General features: G+C 51.7%; 1 protein-coding gene across 1 annotated transcript in view; it reads right to left on the bottom strand.

Annotated features, from left to right (window-relative positions):
- Nucleotides 1,655-25,802, bottom strand: part of DOCK2 (dedicator of cytokinesis 2) — a 462,975-nt gene continuing 438,827 nt past the window's right edge. Inside the window, exons 45-52 of the mRNA XM_018065716.1 lie at nt 24,078-24,254; nt 22,042-22,125; nt 12,147-12,284; nt 7,620-7,747; nt 5,835-6,006; nt 4,706-4,826; nt 3,063-3,205; nt 1,655-2,223 (exon numbers count right to left, since the gene is read on the bottom strand). Of these exons, the coding sequence (XP_017921205.1) occupies nt 2,161-2,223; nt 3,063-3,205; nt 4,706-4,826; nt 5,835-6,006; nt 7,620-7,747; nt 12,147-12,284; nt 22,042-22,125; nt 24,078-24,254 (1,026 nt within the window). The 3' untranslated portion in view covers nt 1,655-2,160. The remainder of the gene's footprint in view (nt 2,224-3,062; nt 3,206-4,705; nt 4,827-5,834; nt 6,007-7,619; nt 7,748-12,146; nt 12,285-22,041; nt 22,126-24,077; nt 24,255-25,802) is intronic.

Genomic DNA, 25,802 nt, shown 5'->3' with positions numbered 1-25,802 from the left:
GGGCGCGGGTTTGATCGCTGGTCCAGGAAGATCGCACATGCTGTGAGGCAGCTAAGCCTGCTGAGCCTGCACGCCCTGGCATGCATTTCCTAGTCCATTTCCTAGCATGCCCGAGCGTCCATCCAAAACAAGAGACGCCACCACGTACAGGGTAGCTCCTTCCTGTCACAACTAGAGAAAACTACTTCCTTTCCCCCCCAACTTTATAAATAGTAAAAAATAACCAAATCCAGCTATCTTAAGAATTTTCCCATTAAAGTCATTAAAAGTTAAGTCTAAGAAAAACAGTATGGTTAATTGTGCATATAAGAGTTTGGGTTACCAGCTGACTATTATAAGGGTTATTTCTTACGAACTGCTCAGTGACGAGCAGACTAACATTTCACGGAAGTCGTCTTCATGGTCTCTGCTCGTGGGTTTGGTGCGGTACCAGCTCTTGCCGCTCCTGCACTGTGTCCTGACCTCCCTGCCCCGCCTGTCACAGGGGACGAATACTTTACCACCAATGCCTCTGTCCCTCACCTGACCTCCTCTTCTTTCCTGAGTCCACCTCTGGCAAAATCCTATGAAAAACTGGCTTTGGGGCTGGTCCTTGCCTCCCTGGAAACCCTAGTTATCACACCTTGAAATGTCTCTCTTTCTGGGTCTCAGCGCTCCAAGGGGCTTCCTCTACGCAGTGTCTAAGTTTCTCCACCTGCTGCTTGTAGGCCGTGAAGCCATGGAGATGCTCAGGCTGGCCCAGCTCCTCAGCTCCTCAGGGCCCCTCCTCTGCTCACGTGCACTCCCCTGCCCCTCTCCAAGTGAATCCAGCCCGCTTGCAAACCTCTGGGCACTGTCTCCTCACCTCAGGGCACTCACGGTGCAGCCTGACCGCTCATTACCACGAGGACAGAACTCGCTGGAGGCCTTGTTGAGCAGAGAGTAGAAGCTGGACCAGGCAACAGGGCGGGGCTTGGAGAGGGGAGGTGGTAGCTGCCGGAAAGCACTGGGGTGGATACCAGCGACAGCTGGCCTAGGCGTGCAGGCGTCCAAGATGCAGCACCAGGGTAAAGCTAGCTCCCGGCCCAGCTGCTGGTGTGTCTGCTCATTCACTCATCCGTGCATCTTTGGCAGTGTTGGGGCCTAGTTGCAGCATGCAGGATCTTCTGTTGTGGTGCACGACCTTCTCTCTAGCTGAGGCGCCCAGGCTGAGTAATTGCATCATGTGGGCTTAGCTGCCCAATGGCACGTGGGATCTTAGTTCCCCGACCAGGGATTGAACCTGCGTCCCCTGCATTGGAAGGTGGATTCTCAACCACTGGACCACCAGGAAGTCCCCAGATACCGGTTTGATCCCTGCTGTTCCATGTACCAAGTGTGTGGTCTTAGCTAACATCATGTCTCTGTGCCTTGGTTTCTCCGTCTAGGTAATAACGTAAAGTATGAAACCGTTGACCAAAAATAAAATAATATTTAAATGAACTGAATTCTTGGAGAAGATTCCTGGGGGTGGTATGAGCGAGGTAGGCAGATTTTCACTGGTATGGACGAGAGCCAGGTTTCATAACATTACTGGAGGCCCTGGGCCTGCCTGTCTCCTAAGCATCCCCAGGTGCTCCCAGTCCAGTCCTGGGCCTGAGGCGTTCAGTTGATGGATCTATGTACTGAGGCTTGCTCGAGTCACCGAATCATTTTTATTGTCAGTAAGAAACAGAAACACTTTGGAGATGGTCAGCTAGAGAAGAAACTGGTTGTATTAAACATGTAAAGTACAAAACTTAACCAAAAATAAAAGAATATTTAAGAGCTGTTCTGTTAAGTGCTAGGACTTAGAAAATGAAACACACGCACACAAATATAGCTCCTTATATCTAATAAACTGGGCTGTAAAAACGCGTGCCCAGGATGATGGGGAGACATTCTGGGAGGAGGCATCCTTGGTGCTTCCTTGTGTGGCTAAGAATCCGAACGGGGTGTCGTCACCCAGCACCTGGGCGCATGGCCCTGGTGATGCCGCGTCTGTCACCACTGACAGTGGGGCCTGCAGCAGCCCACTCTCTGAGTGCAGGCCACTGATGGACGGGCTCCCCACTCTTTGAGGTATCAATGTCCCACCGCCGGTCTCCGATTCTAGAGACCCCCATCCCTGTCTCCCCAGGCACAGCCGTGGTCAGCAGCATCTCACAGGTCGGTGGACATGGGGTCGGAGGTCGGCTTGCCTTCTTCTGTAGGTTTGCCAGCCAGCTGCATGGGAGAAGAGGGTAAACAGACTCAGCCCAAGACAGGGTTCCCATGAGCCCCAAAGCAGGGCTCCCCGTCTCCCTCAGAAGGACCCCTGCCAGAGCCCACTGGGCCTGAGCGGCTGTGACCGTGGCTGACGTGCAGAAAGGCTGGGCCCTGCAGTGGTCAGAGCACAGGCTTTGCTGGTTCTGGGACCACGTGAACTTGGGCGGGTTGCTTCCCCAACTTCTTGAGCCTGATGAGGCCCTCAAAGGGACAGAGGAAGGCCAAGTGGATCGTGTTTGGAAAGGGCCTAGCCTGGGGCCGGCTCAGCGCACACTCACAGGCGACATGCAATTACTACAGCCACGGAGTCTGGCTTTAATGGATCCTGAGGATCAAGCTGCCGGGGTGCCTTCCTGCATCTGGAGCAGACTGACACGCACAGTGGGAGACGGGACTTGAAAAACCAGGGTTTGGAAACTAACTTTTAAATAGTAGGCTTCTGCAATGTAAGTTGAATAGGAAAGTTCTTCCAAAAGAATGAAAAGGCACTCTTAGCTGCCCAGGAAGATGGCTGCCGTCCTGAGTTCCCGGGAGCCCAGCACCGCCTCTGAACTCCTGCGACCCCGCGGGGCCTACCCCGCACAGGGGCGCCCCCTGGAGCCCACAAGGAGACCTGCACTCTGGGCCTTTCTGGTCTCTCTGTCCCCACCGTGGGGTCCCTGCCCCTCCCTGGAGGGGCCCCCGGGTTGAGCACACGCACAGGCGCCCCACGCAGGGCCCGTCTTCTCCTCTGTCCGCGTAGCCCTCTTGCCTTCCTCCTCCCGCACCCCGCCTTCCTCTCACAGTCCGGGGCTCACCATTGTCTTGAAGAACTGGTTCACTTTCTTCCTCTTGAGCGTCTTCTTGTCGCCGTCCGACAGCGGGAGGAAGGTCTGGCTGAGGCGGGGGGATGCACTGGCCTCGTCCGTCCCAGGCACTCCGACCACCGACAGTGTGAGGGCTGCAGGGGAGCCGAGAGCCGCCGTGAGGGGTGGGCGCAGGGAGCGCGACCGGGCGGATGGCAGCCAAGGGGGGCAGAGACAGGGTCCCAGGGGAGCCGGCCTCGGGGCAGGCGGGGCCGCGGGGCAGGCGGGGGCCGCGGGGCAGGCGGAAGCCGCGGAGGTCGTTCCTCCGCTGCGTGAGCCCTGCCTGACCCCGCAGACAAGGGCCTGCATCCTGGTTCCATCAAGGCCTCATCCAAGGGCTTCTGGGCTGGAAACAGGGGCCCAGGGCTGGGAGGAGAGGGTGGCCACCGGGGCCCTCACTTCTTCATGAGCAGGGCCTTTTGCCCACGTCAGGGAGACAGTATGGGCGCACGCCTGTCTTCCGACACCGAGATCGCAGAGTTCCCTGAGGGGAGGGCCTCTCCGATCAAGGTGTCATCTGGTGGTTAAGGCTCCTCAGCTTGGAGTCACAAAGGCTGTTCTGATCCTGGGCTTTGGCCTTGGGAACGTGGGGGTAAGAGCACAGAGCTCAAGGGAGTTGTAGGCCTGCTGAGGGGGCGAGAGTGAAACGACTGCGGGGGGCATGCTGCCCAGGTGCTGGGCAGCGGTGGGGGCACCGTTCCTGGGCCGCCACTACGCAGGAGCTGGCATTCTCCAAGCCTCAGTGTCTTCATCCATACGGTGGGGCTATCACACGGTCTCTGTCACAGGTTTGAGAGGAGGCTTAAAGCAGCGCTCCCCAACCTTTTTGGCACCAGACACCAGTTTCATGGGAGACACTTTTTGCACTGAGTGTTCGGGGGGAATTGTTCAGGTAGTAACACGAGCGGTGAGAGGTGGCAGATGAGCTGTGGTCGCTTGCCTGCCGCTAACCTCCCGCTTGCAGCCTGTTTGCAACAGGCTGCAGACTGCTTGGAGCTTGGGGACCCTTAGCTGAAATGAAACAACAAAGGAGGAGCATTCGGCACGGAGCCTGGCACAGAGCGGCTGACACTTGAGACTCGCCAGGTGCCAGACAGAGTGCTCTCGGCCGCATCCCAGGTAGGGCCCCGGGTCCCCATCTGTGAGTCAGCAAAGGCCTTCTATATGCTGCTCACGTCCTCACCAGACAGCGAATGAGTGATGGGGAACAAGCATCGGTGCACTGGACACTCTGCAGCTGTAACACGTGACGGCAACTTTTCTAAGTTCTGGAAATAGCCTTCGAGGCCCCAACTGAGAGACTAACCAGGGGCAGACTTCCGGTCCCTGGAAGGGGCTGGCTATCTGAGAACCCAGGCCCACCTGGTGTGACACCTGGAGTCTCACCGAATCCTGAGGTCCAGAGTGATGGCAGGCCTCTCCCCGCTGCCCCCAGCCCTGGGCAGAGCCTGTTGGGATGGCTTCACCCACCGGCGTACCATGAGCAGGGCCGCTTCCTCCGGAGTGCTTAGCTCTCTTTGCGCTGTAGTTGCGGCTCCCACCCATCCTCACCCCTGGCACCTCTATACCCCCGTGCTGGCGGTGGAGGCACATACCTGGGATGGTAGGCATGGACTGACTGGCAAAGCTCATCTGAGAGAGGATGGACGCCCTGGGGGCAACGGCCACATGCTCCGAAAGGTTGGTGTCACTCATGAACTCGTGCTTTCTGGAGAGCTGGATGAATACATCACACACACACACACACACACCCCACAGAGGTTAAGCGTGAGGCAGCTCCGGGGTCTGAAAAATCAGTGTTCAGGGAATGGCATGGCTTCTACAGACTCAGCCCGAAATCCCTCTGTTCCACTTTGCATCACGCTATGTCAATCTATGCCGTACGTTGCATACTATGCAGCTGTGGCGGTGGACACAGTTACGTACTGCACATACTATGCAGCTGTGGCGGTGGCATTCACCTAGACTCTTGTGTGAATGACACCCCCTGGAATCGTGAAACGCTGTCTTACTTCCAGCCTTCTCCATCTGGCAAGAATAGTCTCTGAGGCCTATTGGGAAGTTTGGGGAGGATTCTTTCGTCACTGGAAGGGATCTCAGCTGGTCCCTTGCCCTTTCATCTGGCAGCCCTCCCTTACCAGGATGCTAAATCCGTCTTCCTATTCCAGGCTCCCAGAATGCTTTCAACAAACCTCTCTTTGGGGGAAAGTTGGGGTTGAACCCAGGGCTGTCTGGCCCTGAGTCTCACATTAAATAGTTACTAGTTTATAAGACAAAAAATCTCCAAGTCAGGGCAGTGAGAATTTCAGCTCTGCATGCTCAGCTGGGCTCTGGGTCCACGGGAGGAGCTTAAGACAGACATCACTGGTTAGACTGGCCCTGTGGTTGGGTGCAGAGGGCTGAGAGATAGAAACGCCTGGGCCAGGCTGGGAGGGTGACTCTCCCACACAGTGGTGGGCCAGGAGGCTACTCCCCAGCCTTGCAGAGTCCTGTGTGACGGTGGAAAGGACACAGTGACAGCCCGGGTCAAATTCCACTCTGTCACACCCAGGCTGCCGGGGCGCCAACCAGCACGTCACCTCCCTGCCCCTCAGGTGCCTCCTCTGTAACCCCACCGAACCATGAGGCTTGCACAAGCCACGTCTCAGAGCCCCCAGCACTGTGCCAGATATGCAGTGGAGATCTGCCTGTGGCAACAGAGAGGATCCTGCCCTGGCCACTCACCCGCTTCAGGTCCGACTCTGCTGGTGGCTTCTCGTCTGCGAACACCACACTGCTCCTCTTGGCTCTCTTCTTGGACCTCCGCAGCTTGACCTCAGGCAGAGTGCTCCCTGGGGAGATGGGTTCCTCCTGCTCCACTTTTGGAGTCTTGGGAGGTGCTATTTCCAGGTCGAAGCTGAGTGGCAAGAGGGGCAGCAGTAGAGGCTGCAGTTAGAACTTTAGTGGAACTGTCCTGCAGGGACCCAGGCTGCCTGACCTGTCATTACAGGGCCAAGGGGGAGATCAGCTCACCTGGCAGAGTCTAGGGAGCTGCTTAATTTGCAAACACTCAAAATACAGTGTAAAATAAAATGGAAGGCTGCTGCTGCTGCTGCTGCTAAGTCGCTTCAGTCGTGTCCGACTCTGTGCGACCCCAGAGACGACAGCCCACCACGCTCCCCCACCCCTGGGATTCTCCAGGCAAGAACACTGGAGTGGGTTGCCATTTCCTTCTCCAATGCATGAAAGTGACAAGTGAAAGTGAAGTCGCTCGGTCGTGTCCGACTCTTAGCGACCCCATGGACTGCAGCCCACCAGGCTCCTCCACCCATGGGATTTTCCAGGCGAGAGTGCTGGAGTGGGGTGCCATCGCCAGTGAGCCATAAGACTGGTGATGGGAAGATAAAACTGGTTAAAAATATGGACCTGGATTCTAGTCTCTGCCACTTTTGAGCTGAATGACTTTGGGCAAATCACTCAACCTCTCTGAGGCATGACTGCCCTTTATTAAATGGGGGTGTTTGCAGCAACATTGCAGAGTAGCCAAGAGATGAGGCCCAGGAGCCCTTAGCACATCCTCCCAGGGAGTGCCATCACAGGATCTTGTCAGTGCAGTAGCTGAGGTGTGCTCTGAGTGGCTGAGCAGGAAGACCTGCAGAGAGGTGCAGGCAGATACAGGAGGAGGATGGGGTGGGGGGGAGGAAGGTACAGGAGGAGGAGTGGGGTGGGGGCAGGCAGGTACAGGAGGAGGAGGGGGTGGGGGGAGGCAGGTACAGGAGGAAGAGGGGTGGGGGGAGGCAGGTACAGGAGGAAGAGGGGGTGGGGGTGGGGAGGCAGGTACAGGAGGAAGGGGGGTGGGGGGGCAGGTACAGGAGGAGGAGGGGGTGGGGGGGAGGAAGTTACAGGAGGAGGAGGGGGTGGGGGGGAGGAAGGTACAGGAGGAGGAGCGGGGTGGGGGGGCAGGTACAGGAGGAGGAGCAGATGGGGGGAGGCAGGTACAGGAGGAGGAGGGGGTGGGGGGGCAGGTACAGGAGGAGGAGGGGGTGGGGAGGGGCAGGTACAGGAGGAGGAGGGGGTGGGGGGGCAGGTACAGGAGGAGGAGCGGGGGCGGGGGGAGTTGGGAGGGAGGAAGCCCCTGCAGAGGGAAGCAGATGCGGAGCGCAGGCTGGCTGATGGAGACTGTCACGCGCTGTGGCAAGTTCTGCGGGGCCCTCAGGAAAAGCCACATTCCTCTCCGGGTCTCAGCTGACCCCGGAGCAAAGGCACTGAGCCCTACAGCGTGGCTGCTAGAGTTCTGTAGAGGCCCCAGGTGAGGAAAGGCTTTCCAGAGAAGGGCAGGAAGGTGGAGAAGAAAGCCCTGGGGCAGAAAAGGCAGAGAGGCTGTGCAGGGGGCGGGGGTGGGGCAGGGGTGCAGGGGGCGGGGCTGGAGCAGGGGCGCAGGGGGCTGCCTGGGGCAGGGGTGCAGGGGCCCGCCTGGGGCAGGGGGGCAGGGCCTGGGGCAGGGGTGCAGGGCCTGGGGCAGGCACTGACCTCTCGGAGGCGGCCTTGCTGGGCGTGCTGCAGTCGGAGCTCAGGGAAGCCATGGAGATGATGGACATCTGCCTGTAGGAGCGCAGCATGGACCGTGGCCGACCCACGCGCCTGTCCTCGAAGTCGGGCTGTGGGGGCAGGGGCAGGGAGCAGGGGGTTAGCAGGCAGGCCTGATGTCGGGGCGGGGTCCTGGGGTACCGGGCCCTCCACAGTCCTGCTCCTTTCTCCTCCACCTGGGCGGGTGGAGCCGTGAGGCAGAGCTGCCCATGAGGACAGAAACTTTCTGGCTGGTTGAGCCTTTGGGTGGTTGTTCAATAAGGAGTTTGTTAGGCCTTTACTCCTGGTTCTTGAGAGGTGATGTCTAAATCCTTACAATTTCCCCTCTGACACGAATGTCTTTGTTTTCCACCCCTTTTCCACTGATGGGGAGACCCAGGATGGGGGCTGGCCAGACAGACCAACCTTGTGATTACAGGGCTGGTTCTCCAAGCCAGATAATGTCAGCTCAGCACCCAGGGAGAGAAGGGGAACTGGAGATGGATTTCAGTTACATGGCCCAGGATTCATTCAATCATGCCTATGTAATGAAGCCCCAATAAAAACTCCAGACACTTAGGCTAAGGTGAGCTTTCCTGGCTAGTAATCATACATGGATGTCCCAGTAGGATAAATATTGACTATGCCAAAGCCCTTGACCGTGTGGATCACAACAAACTGTGGAAAATTCTGAAAGAGATAGGAATATCAGACCACCTGACCTGCCTCCTGAGAAACCTGTATGCAGGCCAGGAAGCAACAGTTAGAACTGGACATGGAACAGACTGGTTCCAAATCGGGAAAGGAGTTCATCAAGGCTGTATATTGTCACCTTGCTTATTTAACTTATACGCAGAGTGCATCATGAGAAATGCTGGGCTGGATGAAGCATAAGCTGGAATCAAGATTGCCAGGAGAAATATCAATAACCTCAGATATGCAGATGATACCACCGTTATGGCAGAAAGTGAGGAAGAACTAAAGAGCCTCTTGATGAAAGTGAAAGAGGAGAGTGAAAAAGTTAGCTTAAAACTCAACATTCAGAAAACTAAGATGATGGCATCCAGTCCCATCACTTCATGGCAAATAGATGGAGAAACAATGGAAACAGTGAGAGTCTTTATTTTGGGGGGCTCCAAAATCACCGCAGATGGTGATTTCAGCCATGAAATTAAAAGACGCTTGCTCCTTGGAAGAAAAGCTATGACCAACCAAGACAGCATGTTAAAAAGCAGAGACATTACTTTGCCAGCAAATGTCTGTCTAGTCAAAGCTTTGGTTTTTCCAGTAGTCATGTATGGATGTGAGAGGTGGACTATAAAGAAAGCTGAGCACCAAAGAATTGATGCTTTTGAACTGTGGTGTTGGAGAAGACTCTTGAGAGTCCCTTGGACTGAAAGGAGATCCAACCAGTCCATCCTAAAGGAGATCAGTCTTGAGTATTCACTGGAAGGACTGATGCTGAAGCTGAAACTCCAATACTTTGGCCACCTGATGCAAAGAACTGACTCATTTGAAAAGACCCTGATGCTGGGAAAGATTTAAGGCAGAAGGAGAAGGGGATGACGGAGGATGAAATGGTTGGATGGCATCACCGAGTCAATGGACATGAGTTTGAGTAAACTCCAGGAGTTGGTGATGGACAGGGAGGCCTGGCGTGCTGCACTCCATAGGGTTGCAGAGTCAGACACAACTGAGCAACTGAACTGAATCCTGAGGACACAGAAATTATACGTTGGGGACCCGCCCAGACCTTATCCTATGCCTCTCTTCATTTGGCTGGTCCTGACCTGTTTCCTTTATAAATAAAAACTGTAATCCTAAGTACAGCCATCCTTCAATATCCCTGACTCCTTAGGACACCAAAATCCAGGGATGTTCAAGTCCCTTATATAAAATGGCATAGTGTTTGCACATAACCTATGCATGCATGCATTATAAGTCACTTCAGTTGTGTCTGACTCTTTGCAACCCTATGGACTGTAGCCCATCGGGCTCCTTTGCCCATGGGATTCTCCAGGAAAGAATACTGAAGTGGACTGCCATGTCCTCCAAGTGAAAGTGAAAGTTGCTCAGTCGTATCCAACTCTTTGCAACCCCATGGATGTCCATGGAATTCTCCAGACCAGAATACTGGAGTGAGTAGCCTTTCCCTTCTCCAGGGGATCTTCCCAACCCAGGAATCGAACCCAGGTCTCCTGCATTGCAGGCGGATTCTTTACCAGCTGAGCCACAAGAGGGATCTTCCCAACCCAGGGATCGAACTGGCATCTCCTCTGTCTCCTGCATTGACAGGTGGGTTCTTTTCCACTCGCACCACTTGGGAAGCCCAGCTTACGCATCGTTGCTGCTGTTTAGCTGCCGTCACATCTGACTCTCTGCGACCGCTGAACCGCAGCACACCAGTCTTCCCTGTCCTTCACCATCTCCCGGAGCTTGCTCAAACTCATGTCCATTGAGTTGATGATGTCATCCAACCATCTCATCCTCTGTCATCCCCTTTTCCTCCTGCCCTCAATCTTTTCCAGAATTAGGGTCTTTTCCAATGAGTTGGCTCTTCACATCCAGTGGCCAAAGTATTGGAGTTTCAGCTTCAATAACAGTCCTTCCAATGAATATTCAGGGTTGATTTCCTTTAGGATTGACTGGTTTGATCTCCTTGCAGTCCAAGGGACTCTCAAGAGTCTTATCCAACACCATAGTTTGAAAACATCAATTTTTGGTGCTCAGCCTTCTTTTTGGTCCAATTCTTATATCTGTACATGACTACTGGAAAAACCAGAGCTTTAACTAGATGGACCTTTGTTGGCAAAGTGATGTCTCTGCTTTTTAATATGCTGTCTACGTTGGTCATAACTTTTCTTCCAAGGAGCAAGTGTCTTTTAATTTCATGACTGCAGTCACCCTCTGCAGTGATTTTGGAGCCCAAGAAAATAACATCTGTCACTGTTTCCATTGTTTCTCCATCAATCTGCCATGAAGTGATGGGACAGGATGCTACGATCTTAGTTTTTTGAATGTCGAGTTTTAAGCCAGCTTTTTCACTCTCTTCTTTCAGCTTCATCAAGAGGCTCTTTAGTTCCTCTTTACTTTTTGGCCATTAGAGTGGTGTCATCTGCACATCTGAGGTTATTGATAACCTATGTATAGTCTTTGGTATAATTTAAATCATCGATAGATTACTCATAATACCCAATACAGTGTAAATGCTATATAAGTACTTGTAAATATAATGTAAACATGAGGTTAATAGTTTTCAGCACAGCAGATTCAAGTTTTGCTTTTTGGGACTTTCTGGATTCTTTTCCCCAAATATTTCTGATCCTCCCTTGGTTAAATCTGCAAAGAGAACCCATGGATATGGAGGGAGGGCTACTTCTTGAGCTCTGTGAAATGATCAGGACTGAAGGGGTGGTGAGAATCTCCAAACCTATAACCAGCTTGTCAGAGGTGCAGGGAAGCCTGGTGTCTTGGTGAAGGTCTTGTGGGGGACTCTGCCTGTAACCTATGCAATGTGGCCTAAGTCTGGGTGGTTGCCATCGGAACTGCGCTGGGTGTCACGCAGACAGCGTTGGAAAAGCCAGCTTGTCTCATGGAAAATCCGCCGGCCTGAAGACCCGAGTTCCCGGTGTGCTCCCCAGTACCTCACTTCCTGTCTCTGGGCCTCAGCTCCCTCATGTGTAAAATCAGAGGGTTGGACCAGATGGCCTCTGAGAGACTACACAGCCTTGACATTTTATGACGATACTTTCTGGAGAAGAGGATGAAAGAAGAGGTTCCATGAGCACCAGGCCAATGGCCTCTTGAGGACTCAGAGCTTGTTAGTGGCCAAAAGTGCTGGCTTTGGAGGCCATCAGAGCCAGGTGCAAATTCGGAGCCTCACTGACTTGTTATATGTTGTCGTTTAGTCACTAAGTCCTGTCCGACCCTTTGCAACCCCGGAGACTGTAGCCCACCAGGCTCTTCTGTCGGTGGTATTTCTCAGGCAAGAACACTGCAGTGGGCTGTCATTTCTTTCTCCAGAGGATATCCTGACCCAGGGATGGAACTCGCATCTCCCGCTTGGCAGGTGGATTCTTTACTACTCAGCCACCTGGGAAGCCCCATTTGTTATATAGCCTCTAGCAAGTCACTTAACGCCTTGGAATCTCTAGAACAGACATGAGGCGTTAAAAACCACTCCCAAGCTTGTTGTGAAGCCTAAATGATCTAAGTGCTTACATCAGACCAGCATATAGTAAGTTGGTGCTTCATCAATGTTGCCTTTATTATTAGCACAATCTCTTGATTTGCTCAGGACTCAATTTATAACTGGCATTTATCTGCAATGACTTTTAAGGGACCAAGTTTCCCAGAAGGGTCCCTGGACTGGCTCTGGCACTGCTGGTTCTCAGGTCCCTCTCAAGGGCAGGCTCCTTTGCTCTGGTCTCTTCATCCTCCCTGCCCCACCCCACCCATTTCACCCTCCCTGGCCTTGGGGACCAGCCGTACCATCTCTCTGACACCATATTCCTTCTCCACCTTCACTTTCAGGTTCTTGAAACATTCCTCCATCCGGTCGTGGAAAGGCCGCAGATTTTCTGACACCCTTCTCTCGTGGATCTTAATGCCAGCTCCCAGGAAGGGGATCTGGGGAGAAAAGTGGTAAACGATGAGCCAGAGGTTGGCCACCTGGCTTCTTGGAGCAGGCAGAAGTCAAGTCCACCTGCTGAGAAATTGCTGAGGGCTTTAGGGTCTCAACAACCTTTAGCTGGGGTCACCAGCCCTGGGAAATGGGACAATTGCATCCTTGAGGTTTGCTCTGAAACTAAGATTCCTAGGAGAAAGACCTCTGGCGGTCTTGCCTCATGGAAGGGTTGCACCCTCTCTTCCCATTCCCTCCCGTCAGAGGCTGCATGTTAGGGAAAGTCTGCATCTGGTGGGATCTACTGAGGGGCAGAGCGTGAGACCAGAGGAGTGGGGTCTCTGTTGCTTTGGCTTAAACCCTTGTCCAAGAAATTCTTGGAGATGCAAATAGGAGAGTGTGACTGTTCAGAGACTGGGAGGTAGGAGAAGGGAAGGGCTGAGCAGAAAAGGCGTGGGCACAACCTGGTCTTACAACATGTATCCAGTGATAAGACCAAAGAAAGATAGCCGAGTGTTCATATCATGGAGCTAACGAGCCAATAGGGGACTTTTAAAGTGAAAGTTAGTCACTCAATCATGTCCAATTCTTTGCGATCCCATGGACTATAGCCCACCAGGCTCCTCTGTCCATGGAATCCTCCAGGCAGTAATACTGGAGTGGGTTGCCATTCCGTTCTCCAGGGGAACTTCCTGACCCAGGGATCGAACCCGGGTCTCCTGCATTGAGGGTAGATTCTTAACTGTCTGAGCCACCAGGGAAGGGAATATTTTTAAAGTGATGCATGAGCTCTGGGAAGATGAAGGGGGAAGAGATGAGTCATGTGAGGCAGTCAAGCCCTTATTTACCAGCAGAGGAGGTCACTCCATACTGCGTGAATGGTAGACACAAGGACAGAAGCCAAGCCACAGTGGCTGCTGTGAGCTGAGAACAGATGAAAAACTTAGAAGTATGATCTCAGGAAAGCATAATGAGGGCTGCAAGGAGGACAATACAGATCACTTTGGAGAAAAAAAAATGTTTTGATGATGGTGACCCCAAGACGTTTCTGCCTCCTTCTCTTGGAGTACTCTCCCAAATGGCAAAGCGAAGGAGAGACTGAAATTCAGTGAGGCCAGGAGACGCCTATGAACCTGGCCCAGAACACGTCAGGTGGAAGGTGGATGGAGGATGGTAACTGACCTTCCAGGACAGAGCGGGAGGTGTGATAAGAGGACAGTCTGCTCTGGGAAGCCAGGAGGGGTGCAGGGGTTAGAGGGCCCTGGTAGCTCAGAAAAGCTAGAGTGAGCTGAGAGGCTGAAAACAGGGATGGACTGAAGTTCTGTGACAGGAGCAGCTGGATGGCCAGGCCCCTGCAGTTTCATCGGTAGCATGTCATACTTTCTCATTTCCTCAAGAAGCAGGAGCTTATCCTCTCGAATGATGAGAACAAAGGGCATCGAGCTAAGGGGTACCAGGCACAACAGAGGGCCAGGACGAGGAGCCAGACAGCAAACGGGGGGTTGAGGAAAAGTCTGCATATTGATCAAGGTGAGACCTTCATTTTTCTGTCTCCAAACTGCCAGCAGCACAGAACCCAGGAGTTCCTTTGCAGGCAATAGCTCAAAGCATCTGTCCTGGAGAAAGTGAATAGCCAGATGTGTGTGAATTACTGAGTTGCCGTATGTAATGCCATCCAGGTGACAAGGCCGTCTCTCATGCGCAGAGATAATCATTCAGCTTTGAGTGCCCCCACCCTTAACTAGGAACAGACTGCCAAGGATCACCAGGTATTGAAGGAAACCCTCCAGTGTGAAAGGCAGTGATCAGAAGCAAAAGACAGGAGAGTAAGCAAACACCGAAGAGGAAGGAAAGAGGTCGGGGAGAGGGGAGGAAAGGGAGCATGAATGGATTAACCTGGAGGAGACAGAGAGAAGAGAGCCTAAGAAAACAGTATTTAAAAAAAATTAATGTACAAATTAAGAAAAGGTTTTCTATCCATTAAACAAGAAAAAGACTTTATTTAAAAAGAAAGGAATGATGATGGAAATACTGTATGAAAACTACTGAGATGGTGTTGTAAGGGGAGATAAATGAATAGTTTTAATTTTATTAATACATTTTGGAAAAGATAGAAAATCAATTAGCTAAGCATCCATCCCAAGGTAGTAGTAGAAGAGCAGCCAATTAAACCCACAAAGGGCAAAAGGAAGGAAATAATAAAAGTAAGAGAGAACACGAATGAAAAAGAAAACAAGCTGGCAGCGCAGAGGATTGGCAAATCCAAAGGTGGGTTCTTTAAACTGATCAACCCCTTATAGGGCCAATCAGACACCATCAGGTGCCAATAACCAGCATCAGAGCTTCAAAAAGGAGTGTCACCACAGGAAGTGCAAGCATCATGAAAAGTCATAAGAGGATATTATACAAAAGTTTATGTTAATAAAGGTAATATTTGGATAAAATGGGCGAATTGTTAGAAAAATACCACTTTCCAAAAAGGACACAGAATAAACAGGGAATCTAAGAAGTATTAAATTAAATACGTACTTTAAAACATTCTTGGCCTGTGTGGTTTCGCAGACAAATTCTAGCAAACATTTAGGGGATAAATAAATGCCAACTTTACAGAAACTCTTCAGAAAGGATTTTACATGTGGAATAATTTTCAAGTTACTTCTTGAGACCAGGATAACTGTTATAAAAACTGAATAAGAATATTATAAGAAATGAAAATTATAGGTTAATATCACTTTTGAGCATAGATACAAAAATCCTGAAGAACATATTTTCAAATAGAATCTAGCAATATATAAAAATGATAATATATTATACCCAAGTAGGATTTATGTCATACATGCAAGGTTGGTTTAATATTCAAAAATCAACGAATATAATTCACTGAATTAGCGGGACAATGAAGGAAAAATATGAGTATCTCAATAGATGCATAAAAGGCATTTGACAAATTAAAAATCCCTTCACGCCAAAGAAGGAAACTAAGCACAGAGGGGGACATCATCTTTAAAAAGCCCCACTCTGTGCGCTACGGGCCCTGGCCCTGATGGAACGCCCCACTCTGTGAGCTATGGGCCCTTGCCCTGATGGAACGCCCCACTCTGTGAGCTACGGGCCCTTGCCCTGATGGAACGCCCCACTCCGTGGGCTACGGGCCCTTGCCCTGATGGAACGCCCCACTCCGTGGGCTACGGGCCCTTGCCCTGATGGAACGCCCCACTCCGTGGGCTACGGGCCCTTGCCATGATGGAACGCCCCACTCCGTGAGCTACGGGCCCTTGCCCTGATGGAACGCCCCACTCCGTGAGCTACGGGCCCTTGCCCTGATGGAACGCCCCACTCCGTGAGCTACGGGCCCTTGCCCTGATGGAACGCCCCACTCCGTGAGCTACGGGCCCTTGCCCTGATGGAACGCCCCACTCCGTGAGCTACGGGCCCTTGCCCTGATGGAACGCCCCACTCCGTGAGCTACGGGCCCTTGCCCTGATGGAACGCCCCACTCCGTGAGCTACGGGCCCTTGCCCTGATGGAACGCCCCACTCTGAACTATGGACCCTTGCCCTGATGAAACGCCCCACTCTGTGAACTATGGGCCCTTGCCCTGATGAAACGCCCCACTCTGTGAGCTATGGACCCTTGCCCTGATGGAACACCCCACTCTGTGATCTATGGGCCCTTGCCCTGATGAAACAGCCCACTCTGTGAACTATGGGCCCTTGCCCTGATGGAACGCCCCACTCTGTGAGCTATGGGCCCTTGCCCTGATGGAACGCCCCACTCTGTGAGCTATGGGCCCTTGCCCTGATGAAACAGCCCACTCTGTGAACTATGGGCCCTTGCCCTGATGGAATGCCCCACTCTGTGAACTATGGACCCTTGCCCTGATGAAACGTCCCACTCTGTGAACTATGGGCCCTTGCCCTGATGGAACGCCCCACTCTGTGAGCTATGGGCCCTTGCCCTGATGGAACGCCCCACTCTGTGAGCTATGGGCCCTTGCCCTGATGAAACAGCCCACTCTGTGAACTATGGGCCCTTGCCCTGATGGAACGCCCCACTCTGTGAGCTATGGGCCCTTGCCCTGATGGAACGCCCCACTCTGTGAACTACGGGCCCTTGCCCTGATGGAACGCCCCACTCTGTGAACTATGGACCCTTGCCCTGATGAAACGTCCCACTCTGTGAACTATGGGCCCTTGCCCTGATGGAACGCCCCACTCTGTGAGCTATGGGCCCTTGCCCTGATGGAACGCCCCACTCTGTGAGCTATGGGCCCTTGCCCTGATGAAACAGCCCACTCTGTGAACTATGGGCCCTTGCCCTGATGGAACGCCCCACTCTGTGAGCTATGGGCCCTTGCCCTGATGAAACAGCCCACTCTGTGAACTATGGGCCCTTGCCCTGATGGAACGCCCCACTCTGTGAGCTATGGGCCCTTGCCCTGATGGAACGCCCCACTCTGTGAACTATGGGCCCTTGCCCTGATGAAACGCCCCACTCTGTGAGCTATGGGCCCTTGCCCTGATGGAACGCCCCACTCTGTGAGCTATGGGCCCTTGCCCTGATGGAACGCCCCACTCTGTGAGCTACGGGCCCTTGCCCTGATGTGGGAGACAGATGTCCTCCCTCTCTTCTTACACTCATCAGGGCAAAGAGGCAAGAAGAATAACTAAGCCGTACAAGCCTGGAACAGCAGGAGTAGAACATTTTATATTAGAGATGACATGACTGCATCTGTAAGACAGCGGAAAGAATGTGCAGGCAACCTGACTTACCTAGTGAATTTGGTAGGGTCACTGGATACAATGTAAACATGCTTAAAAAATGCAATTATAGTGACAAAAAGAAAAAGTTTTAAAGCAATACTATTTATGCTAGTTAAAGATATCAAATCCCTAAAAACAAGTCTAATAAAAATGTGAAATACTTTTACTATGAAAACGACCAAACTTGCTGAGTGAAATTAAAGAACTGAAGAAAAGGACAGCGATCCTATGTTCCTATATTAGAAGAGTCAATATCAAGAAGACAAAAATTCTCTAATTAGTTTATATATTTAATATATTTTAATCAAAATCTCTGTGTTTTGGGGGTGTTTAAAAATTGGCAAGCTGATTTAAAAATTTATATGGAAATATGAAGGAAGAGAAAGAGCAAGACAAATTTGAACAAGAAATGGAAGTTCTCTCACTACTAGATGACCGACTATAAAGCTACAGTGATTAGAGAGTGGAACCAGTGCAAGCATGGACACAGGCCGAAGGGGTAGAACAGGAAGTCCAGAAACAGCCTGACACGCATGTGATCAGCTTATGTCAAAGTGGGGGGAGATCATCGCCTTTCTTTCCAACAATGGTGCTGGAGCAGCCCGAAATCTGTATAGAAGACTAACAGACCCCTTACTTTATGTCAGTCAACATCAGTCATATACGTAAGAGTACAGCACGAAACCACAGCATGTCCCAATAAGCAGCAGAGTACCATCACGATCTGGGCAGTCGGTCTTCAAGTGGACACAAAAGTGATAATCACTGAGAATCTCATAAAGTGGACCTCATGAAAGCTACAAACTGCTGTTCTTCAAAAATACATCATTGAGAAAGTAAACAGACAAGCCGCAGACCGAACAAAGATATTTACAATGTGCCAGACTACAGTGTGTCAAAGACATATATTTGACAAATGACTCATATCCAGGATATATATAAACTGTTCTGAATTATTAACAAAAGACAATCCAGTTAGTAAAATAAGTAAAAGATCTGAACAAACATTTCACAGAAAGGTTATTCAATTAGCCAATAAACACAGGGAAATGTGATGAACACCATTGCTCGTGAAAGGAAACGCAAATGAAAATTAAACTGAGATACCCTCAGAGAGACTAAAGGTAGAAAATCACAGTGTGATGTGTCAGCAGAATGTGGGGCCATGCGGGCTCACAGAAGCTGTTGGTGGGAGTGTAAACTGGCTCAGCGACTTTGGGAAACTGTTTCTCAGTATCCAGTCAACCACAGATGAGCCTGTAGCCCAGCATTCCTGCTGCTGCACAGAGAGGGAGCGTACTGATCACTTCTGTCATCCAGAGACACGAGCAAGAATGCTCACACGGCTGTTCCCACACTACGCAAAGCCCAAAACAACCCACTGCCAGCAGGGGAACGCGAGACCCACGGGCACGGCACTCGCCCACTGCCATAGTCACACGATGGCGAACGCTCGGCAGCAAACAGAAAGCTGCTCCAGCATGCAGCGTCCTGGATGACTCTCAAAGACATTACGCTGGAAAAAGAGCAGCCAGACGGACACAGCGACGCACGCTGTATAACACCATCTCCACGACGCTCAGAAAGCAGCCGCCAGACGGACACAGCGACGCACGCTGTATAACACCATCTCCATGATGCTCAGAAATAGGCAAGACTAATCTGCAGAAGGGTGCCATTATCTACTAAAGCCGGCTGAGCGCCAAAGGATTGATGCTTTTGAACTGTGGTGTTGGAGAAGACTCTTGAGAGTCCCTTGGACTGCAAGGAGATCCAACCAGTCCATCCAAAAGGAAATCAGTCTCGAATATTCACTGGAAGGACTGATGCTGAAGCTGAAGCTCCAATACTTTGGCCACCTGATGTGAAGAACCGACTCACTGGAAAAGACCCTGATGCTGGAAAGATTGAAGGTGGGAGGAGAAGTGGATGACAGAGGATGAGATGGTTGGATGGCATCACTGGCTCAATGGACATGAGTTTGGGTAAACTCCAGGAGTTGGTGATGGACAGGGAGCCTGGCGTGCTACAGTCCATGGGGTCACGAAGAGTTGGTCACGACTGAGCGACTGAACTGAACTAAAGCCAGATATTCTCATATATTATAACCAAGCAACTCCATAGCTAGGAATATACCTGACAGAAATTGAGCATGTTTGTGCTAAAAAGATACATACGAAGATGTTCAGAACAGAACTACTTGAAACAGCCTCAAACTGAAATCGCCCCAAATCTCCATCAGTTAAAAAACAAAACAAAACAAAATTTTCTGGCATAGTTATACAGTTCAGCTGCATAGATTATTATACACATCAATAAAAATGAATAAATAATGGCCTTGTATAATAAAATTAATCAATTTAAAAACATAGCTTTAAACAAAATGTTAGACACAGAAGATTGTGTACTGTGCGATCCCATTTATGCAGAGGTCAAAAATCAGGAAAAGGTTAGAAATGAGTGCCTGGATGGTTGAAAACTATTGTTAAAAAGCAAGTGAATAGTTACTGTAAAGGCAGGGTAATAGCCGACCTCGGGGAGAGCTGGCCGCGACCACAGGAAGGCACAAGAGAGGCGTCTGTGCTAGAGGAATTCTGGGCCTCCATCGGGGGTGGTCACACGGGTGTACATGGTGATAAATCCACGTGTTGGGTAGTTTTGTTGGTCTGCTTCTTTGTATGTAATGCTTCATAACATGTTTACAAGAAGAATGCACTATAGACATCTTTCCGTGCCGATAAATATAGAGAAAAATCTTTACAAGGAAAAAACTTAAGCGATCAATCTTGAAAGCCATGAAATCCTGAACCCATCATATACTGTGCTCTTCTAGCTCCTGGTGTGTTGCCATGGGTACAGGTATAGCCCCCTTTGAACTCCAAGGATCCTGTGTTTTGAGAAAATCCAAAGTGAATCTGGCTTTGCCAAACCAAGAGCCAGTCTATAATTAAGCTTCAAGAGGGGAGGCGGGGAGTGGGTCCAATCCTGGCACACAGTTGGAGCTCAATGCAGATTATATAAGTTGCAAGAATGAATGGAAAGAAATGAAGGAGGAAGAACTAATCTGCTGTGGGTAATGTTAGAAAGGCCACCTTCACCCTGAGCAGGGCAGCGTCTTCCGAGTATTTAGGATGCTGGCCTCTGAGTGGGAGGGACGTGGTCCAGGGCAATCCCCTTTGCTGGGCTTCCTCAGCAATCTGGCAGAGGAGGTGGGGTGGTGCTAAGGTGAGGGCACGCACTCCCCGCCAGGGGGTGCTGTTGGACGAGGCCTAGCCAAGGGCTCTTAGAGGCCGTAACATCCAATACATGCTTCAGTCTCCCTTCTTTGCTTGTGGTATCCCTTTATTAATGGAGTTGGACACGCCTGAGCGACTTCACTTCACTTCTTCGGAAAAATGTCCTTAGAAGGCGCAGCCTGGTATCGGCCACACTGTGAGGCCACAGTCCAGGCCATACTTTGGGTGCAGAGAGTCCCCTCCCAGGGGATAAGGCCCACCCAGCAGAGGCCCGGGCAGCGACCTGGACTGAGGATGACACCCGACAAGCAGATAAATTCCTGTGACATTTCTGCCCTCCTTGGGGTGCCCCAGAAAGAACGGAAGCAGGAAGCCAACCAAGATCGAGGCTACCTGCTTCCCAAGCTGGGCATGGGGAGGGTGGGCATCATTACTTGAGCATTAAAGGACACGGTGACCTCAAGAGCTGGGGCCCTTGGGTATGACTGGGTTTCACAAGGCAAGAAGGGAGAGAAACTTGCAGACACACAGAACGCACTTAGGAGAGTGTACTGCACAGCCCTTGGCGGTTCATTTTTAAGGCCTCACTTTGCATAAATTGGCAGAGGCAGAGAAGGACCTGAATTAGGAATTCTTATTTTAAGAAGAGAGGCTGCACCCAACGCTTCGCATTCCTGATTTCCCTGGAGTCACAGAAACTCCCCACCACAACAGCTTGCCTTTCTTTGTTCTGTGACTGGCAAGAAGGGAGGGCTGGCCCTGCTCGCCGCCCCCAGCGCGCCCTCTGGAGCTCACCCTGGGTCCTGGGTGCTGGGTGGTCCATGGAGAGCAGGGAGGTGTTGGGGAGGGTTGCTACAGGCCCAGACTAGGAGCCTGGTCCTCTGAACACCTCTGGAGAGGGGTCTGTGAATTGTTTCTTCTCCAGGGAATGGGAAAGAGATGGAGGAAGAGAAAACCCAGGAGAAGGAGCCAGAGAAAAAGCAGAGGAGGAAGGGCAGTGGAGAGAGAAGCAGAAGGGAAGTAGAGCCAGGAGTGAGGTGTGAGGGGGGCGGCAGAGAGAGGCCCGGGTCAGAGACGGGAGCCCGGGAGCAAAGAGCTGTCAGGAGAGAAATACAGAGGGCGGTGCAGAGTGAGACAGGGAGGAGATGTGGAGGGAAGGGACGGGGGCGACAGGGTGCAGGGAGGGGACAGGTGGACGAAGGACACGCAGGCAGCAGGGGAGAGCAGGCAGGAGGAGCAGTCTGTCCGAGGCCCGGGGCTGCACTGCCAGGGGCTCAGCAGCTGGTGTGGTGCAGGTGCTAAGGCGAGCACCTTTGAGCCCACAAGCCAAACCAAGGCCTCGATTATTTTTGAAACCTGGAATCCATCTGAGCATTAACTGTGATAAACTGGGTCAGCCTTAGAAGGAGGGGAGATGGGGGTGGGGGCTGGAGTCTCCTGTTATCTGATTGGTGGGTGCTGGGTGCAGGGCGTGGTGGTGGGAGGTGTGCGGGAGCCTGGATTTCATTTCGGTCCCACTGGGAGAAGCCGCCTCCTGGATTCAACACCCAGCAGCGCAGCACCTCTGCACAGTGCCCCGAGGCCCCCCACTTCCGGGATGTGCCTGCCCAGGTGAAGACAGAGTCAGAGGAAAGGTCCAAAGCCAAGGGGCAGGAGAACAAGCAAAGCCAGGCCATACCCGCCTGGGGTCAGTGGAGGGCAAGCCGGCCAGGAAGGGCAGAGGAGGGCCAGGGCCGGGGCTCCCCAGGCCAGCTCTGCTGTACCTGCCAGGCGATCAGGTCCTTGAGGCGTGTCAGCTTGTCCTGGTCCTCCGGATGCTCCCGGGTGTACTCTTCAGTGAAGAAGGCCTGGGAAGACAGACAAGACATTGGGGGTTTCCTGTGCCTTTGGCGTGAACCCCACAACGCATCTCTCTGGCACTGGCAGAGGATTCCATTTGAAAGGGTCAGGAGTGAGGCCACTGCTATGTAGATGGGCAGCAGTCAGGGAGCTCGGGGACTCATGTTGCCTATTCCCAGGGTGCAGATCAGTATCCACTGGGAAAGGGTCACAAACAAACCCCAGGGAAACAGTTGTTAGACGGAGGTGGTGGGGGGCGGTCTCCGGACCAGTAGCATCACCTTTGGACAAGCTCCACCCAGGCTGACTGAATCAGAACCTCTGGGGTTGGGATGGGGTAGGAGCAGGGCTTTCTGCTGCAGTTCAACGCATCGTCCCGTGGGAAAAACCTCAGCAAGGAATCTCACCCGACGGCCTTTCCAGGGCACCTCCCTATGGTGCGGGACCCTGGCAGCCCAGCTCTTTCTGGGCTCATGCGCTCAGTGTGTGCACATATATTCAGACACCTCTTATCACCCCTCAAGGATGTACAGAGGGTTACCAGTGATGACTGTATGGGGTATCCAAGGGTAACTGCAAGGACTGACTGGAATTACTGTCCCTGAATTATACTGTTGTGTCGTACTTTTAGTCTTACATCAATGGATGGCATAGAAAAGTTAATAAGAAATTCATCATGAGATTTTTGAGAATGAGTTGACCATTTTTCCCTCCGCATCCCATTAAAAGATGCTTACTCCTTGGAAGGAAAGTTATGACCAACCTAGATAGCATATTCAAAAGCAGAGACATTACTTTGACAACAAAGGTCCGGCTAGTCAAGGCTATGGTTTTTCCTGTGGTCATGCATGGATGTGAGAGTTGGACTGTGAAGGAAGCTAAGCGCCAAAGAATTGATGCTTTTGAACTGTGGTGTTGGAGAAGACTTTTGAGAGTCCCTTGGACTGCAAGGAGATCCAACCAGTCCATCCTAAAGGAGATCAGTCCTGGGAGTTCATTGGAAGGACTGATGCTGAAGCTGAAACTACAATACTTTGGCCACCTCATGTGAAGAGTTGACTCATTGAAAAAGACTCTGATGCTGGGAGGGATTGGGGGCAGGAGGAGAAGGGGATGACAGAGGATGAGATGGCTGAATGGCATCACCGACTCAATGGACATGAGTTTGAGTGAACTCCGCGAGTTGGTGATGGACAGGGAGGCCTGGTGTGCTGCAATTCATGGGGTCGCAAAGAGTCGGACATGACTGAGCGACTGAACTGAACTGAACTGATAGGTGAAAACCAAAGAAAACTTTCTATTCTATCTCAGTGCTGGGAAAAGCTGTGCCCCACCCCCACCCCACACCCTGTTACTGAATAATTATCTTCCTCCAGTGGAGAATGTGACTCCTATAACCAATGGCCCTTCCCTTTTTGCCATGGACACCATGGACACCATGAGGCTCAAAAATGAAATCTGTGGCTGAAACGCGTGCGGATTTCTAGAGGGACCTTATGACTGGAGTATCTAGATACGAACTCTCTGGAGCTCATCTCCCATCCCTTCTGGATTTGCACAGATTCTGGGTTTCACTTCTTCCCATCTGTAGAGGTCATTCCCATCATCTGTAGAAGAGATGACTTTTCACAAGTGGCGCGGACTTTGATTGGTGGGTCCTGACTTTCCTGGTCTGGATCATGGTCATCCCAGAGTCTCTCTTTGACAGAGGCACCTGGATGTGCCCAGCGGGATAAGGGACGCCTATGAGCGCTGCTCCTTCCTGCACCACACAGAGCGCGGCATCGAGGGAGGGAAGCAGATGAGGGTCAGGCTGTGGGAACTCTGGGGGCGCCTGAGGCCTGAACACCTGCCATGCCCTTCTGAGGGACAGATGGCTGCATGAGATGAGTGATAGCAGCTCTCTGCCCAGGACCCTCCTGCCACCGCCCTGTCCCATCCAGGAGAGGGGACCCCTCACCTTCTCGTACTTGGCGAACCCTCCCATGACAGCAGGGTCCACGATCCCATTCAGGAGCATGGAGAGCGGGTTAATGGGGAGGGTCTCGTCATTCTGATACTGGTTTATCATCATCAGGATCTTCTCATTGGCGGTGGACATGGTTTCGATGGCATTCTCCAGAGGGCTAATTGTGGTCTGTTGAAAACAAGATCACCAAGAAGAAAGGGCCTGAGCAGGCTGCTTTAAAAACAGGTATAATTATTGGGATTCATTTCCTCTGGGGTTGGAATTCAAATGAAGCAATGTTCCCCAAGGGGCTGTAGCAGGCTCCCGTGGTAATTACTGAGCCCTGGGGGCCGTCTGCTGTCTGGGGAAGCGACAAGCTGAATTTCTGCTTAGTGAGAATAAGATTTCCCTGGGGAAACGAAGTAGGCAGTGGCAGGCACTCTTTGGGGTTTCAGTGGTTGGATGTGCTCCAAGCAGGCTTTTTCCTCTTATTACCTGGTGAGAGACACTCCCACTCAACCCAAGCGGCACTGGATGTGCACGCACCACGTGTGAGCCCTGAGCTGGAGGCCAGAGCAGCTGATGGCACAGTCACCGGCCGGGCCCACATCAGGTCCCGAGACTTGTTATATGTGGGTCACTGTTCCAACGTAGGCTTCGTTTAGCTGGGAGATAAAACTAAACACCTTTTCAATACCTCTTAAAAAGCAAGATAAATAGAACGCTGGGTTTCCCCGATAGCACAGTGGTAAAGAATATGCCTGCCACTTCAGGAGACACAGGAGACAAGGGTCAACCCTGAGGTCAGGAAGATCCTCTGGAGGAGGAAAGGGTATTCTTTCTCACTCCGGTATTCTTGGCCTGGGAAATTCCACGGACAGAGGAGCCTGGAGGGCTACAGTCCATGGGGACTCAGAGTCAGACACCACTGAAGGACTGGGCACAGCTCAGCAAATAGTGGCATTAGGCGCTAACTGGCAAAACCGTGGTTCCCATGAGCATAGGATCTAGGCAAAACAGGAAATAAGTCTTCAAACTTTCTCTGTGACAGAGCCAGATGCTGTCTGTGGCAACAACTCAACACTGTCACTGTAGGAAGAAACCAGCTACAAACAGTGTGAGAATCAGTGAGCGTGGTTGTTCCAATGAAACTGCTTACCAAAATAAATGCAGGTGGGATCTGCCTCATAGGCCATAGCTTCCTGACCCCTGAACTAAACTAAGCAAATTAAAAATGAGTGCAAATCTCAGCCAGCTTTCCTATCTGTGTGACCTTGGGCAAGTTTCCTAAACTTTCCGAGCCTCAGTTGACTTCTTGGTAAAATGAGAAGAATATCTACTTCAAAAAGTAGCTGATGGTTATTATTATTACCTCTGGTAGACATTAGGACAAGGAACAGCATCCGTCCTAAGAAGGGAAGACTCACTGGCAGGGTGGGTGGGAGCTGGAGGGAATGGTCAGGAAACCTGAGAAACCCTCCTGGAGTGCTGCTGTCTGTTGAAACGGTGGTGTTACAGGGCCTGCCTCATGAGCACACAGTAAAGGGTAGTTCAGATAATACGACACCTGACTCACAGCAGCGCTCTTTACAAAGCGCGTTGGCTAGTTTCTGTCACTGTTGAGCCTACGAGAGGGGCAGGCCCGGCATTCACAGCCACGTTCTGGGTCATCTTTTTAAATTATTTCCCTAGATCCCTGGGAAATCCTAGCCTTCTCGCCCACGTTCCTTGTCTCTG

This window comes from Capra hircus, chromosome 20 (assembly GCF_001704415.2).
Source record: "Capra hircus breed San Clemente chromosome 20, ASM170441v1, whole genome shotgun sequence".
Taxonomy (NCBI): Eukaryota; Metazoa; Chordata; class Mammalia; order Artiodactyla; family Bovidae; genus Capra; species Capra hircus.
Note: the sequence above shows the minus strand (reverse complement) of the source record. Positions and strands in the feature narration are given on the sequence as shown.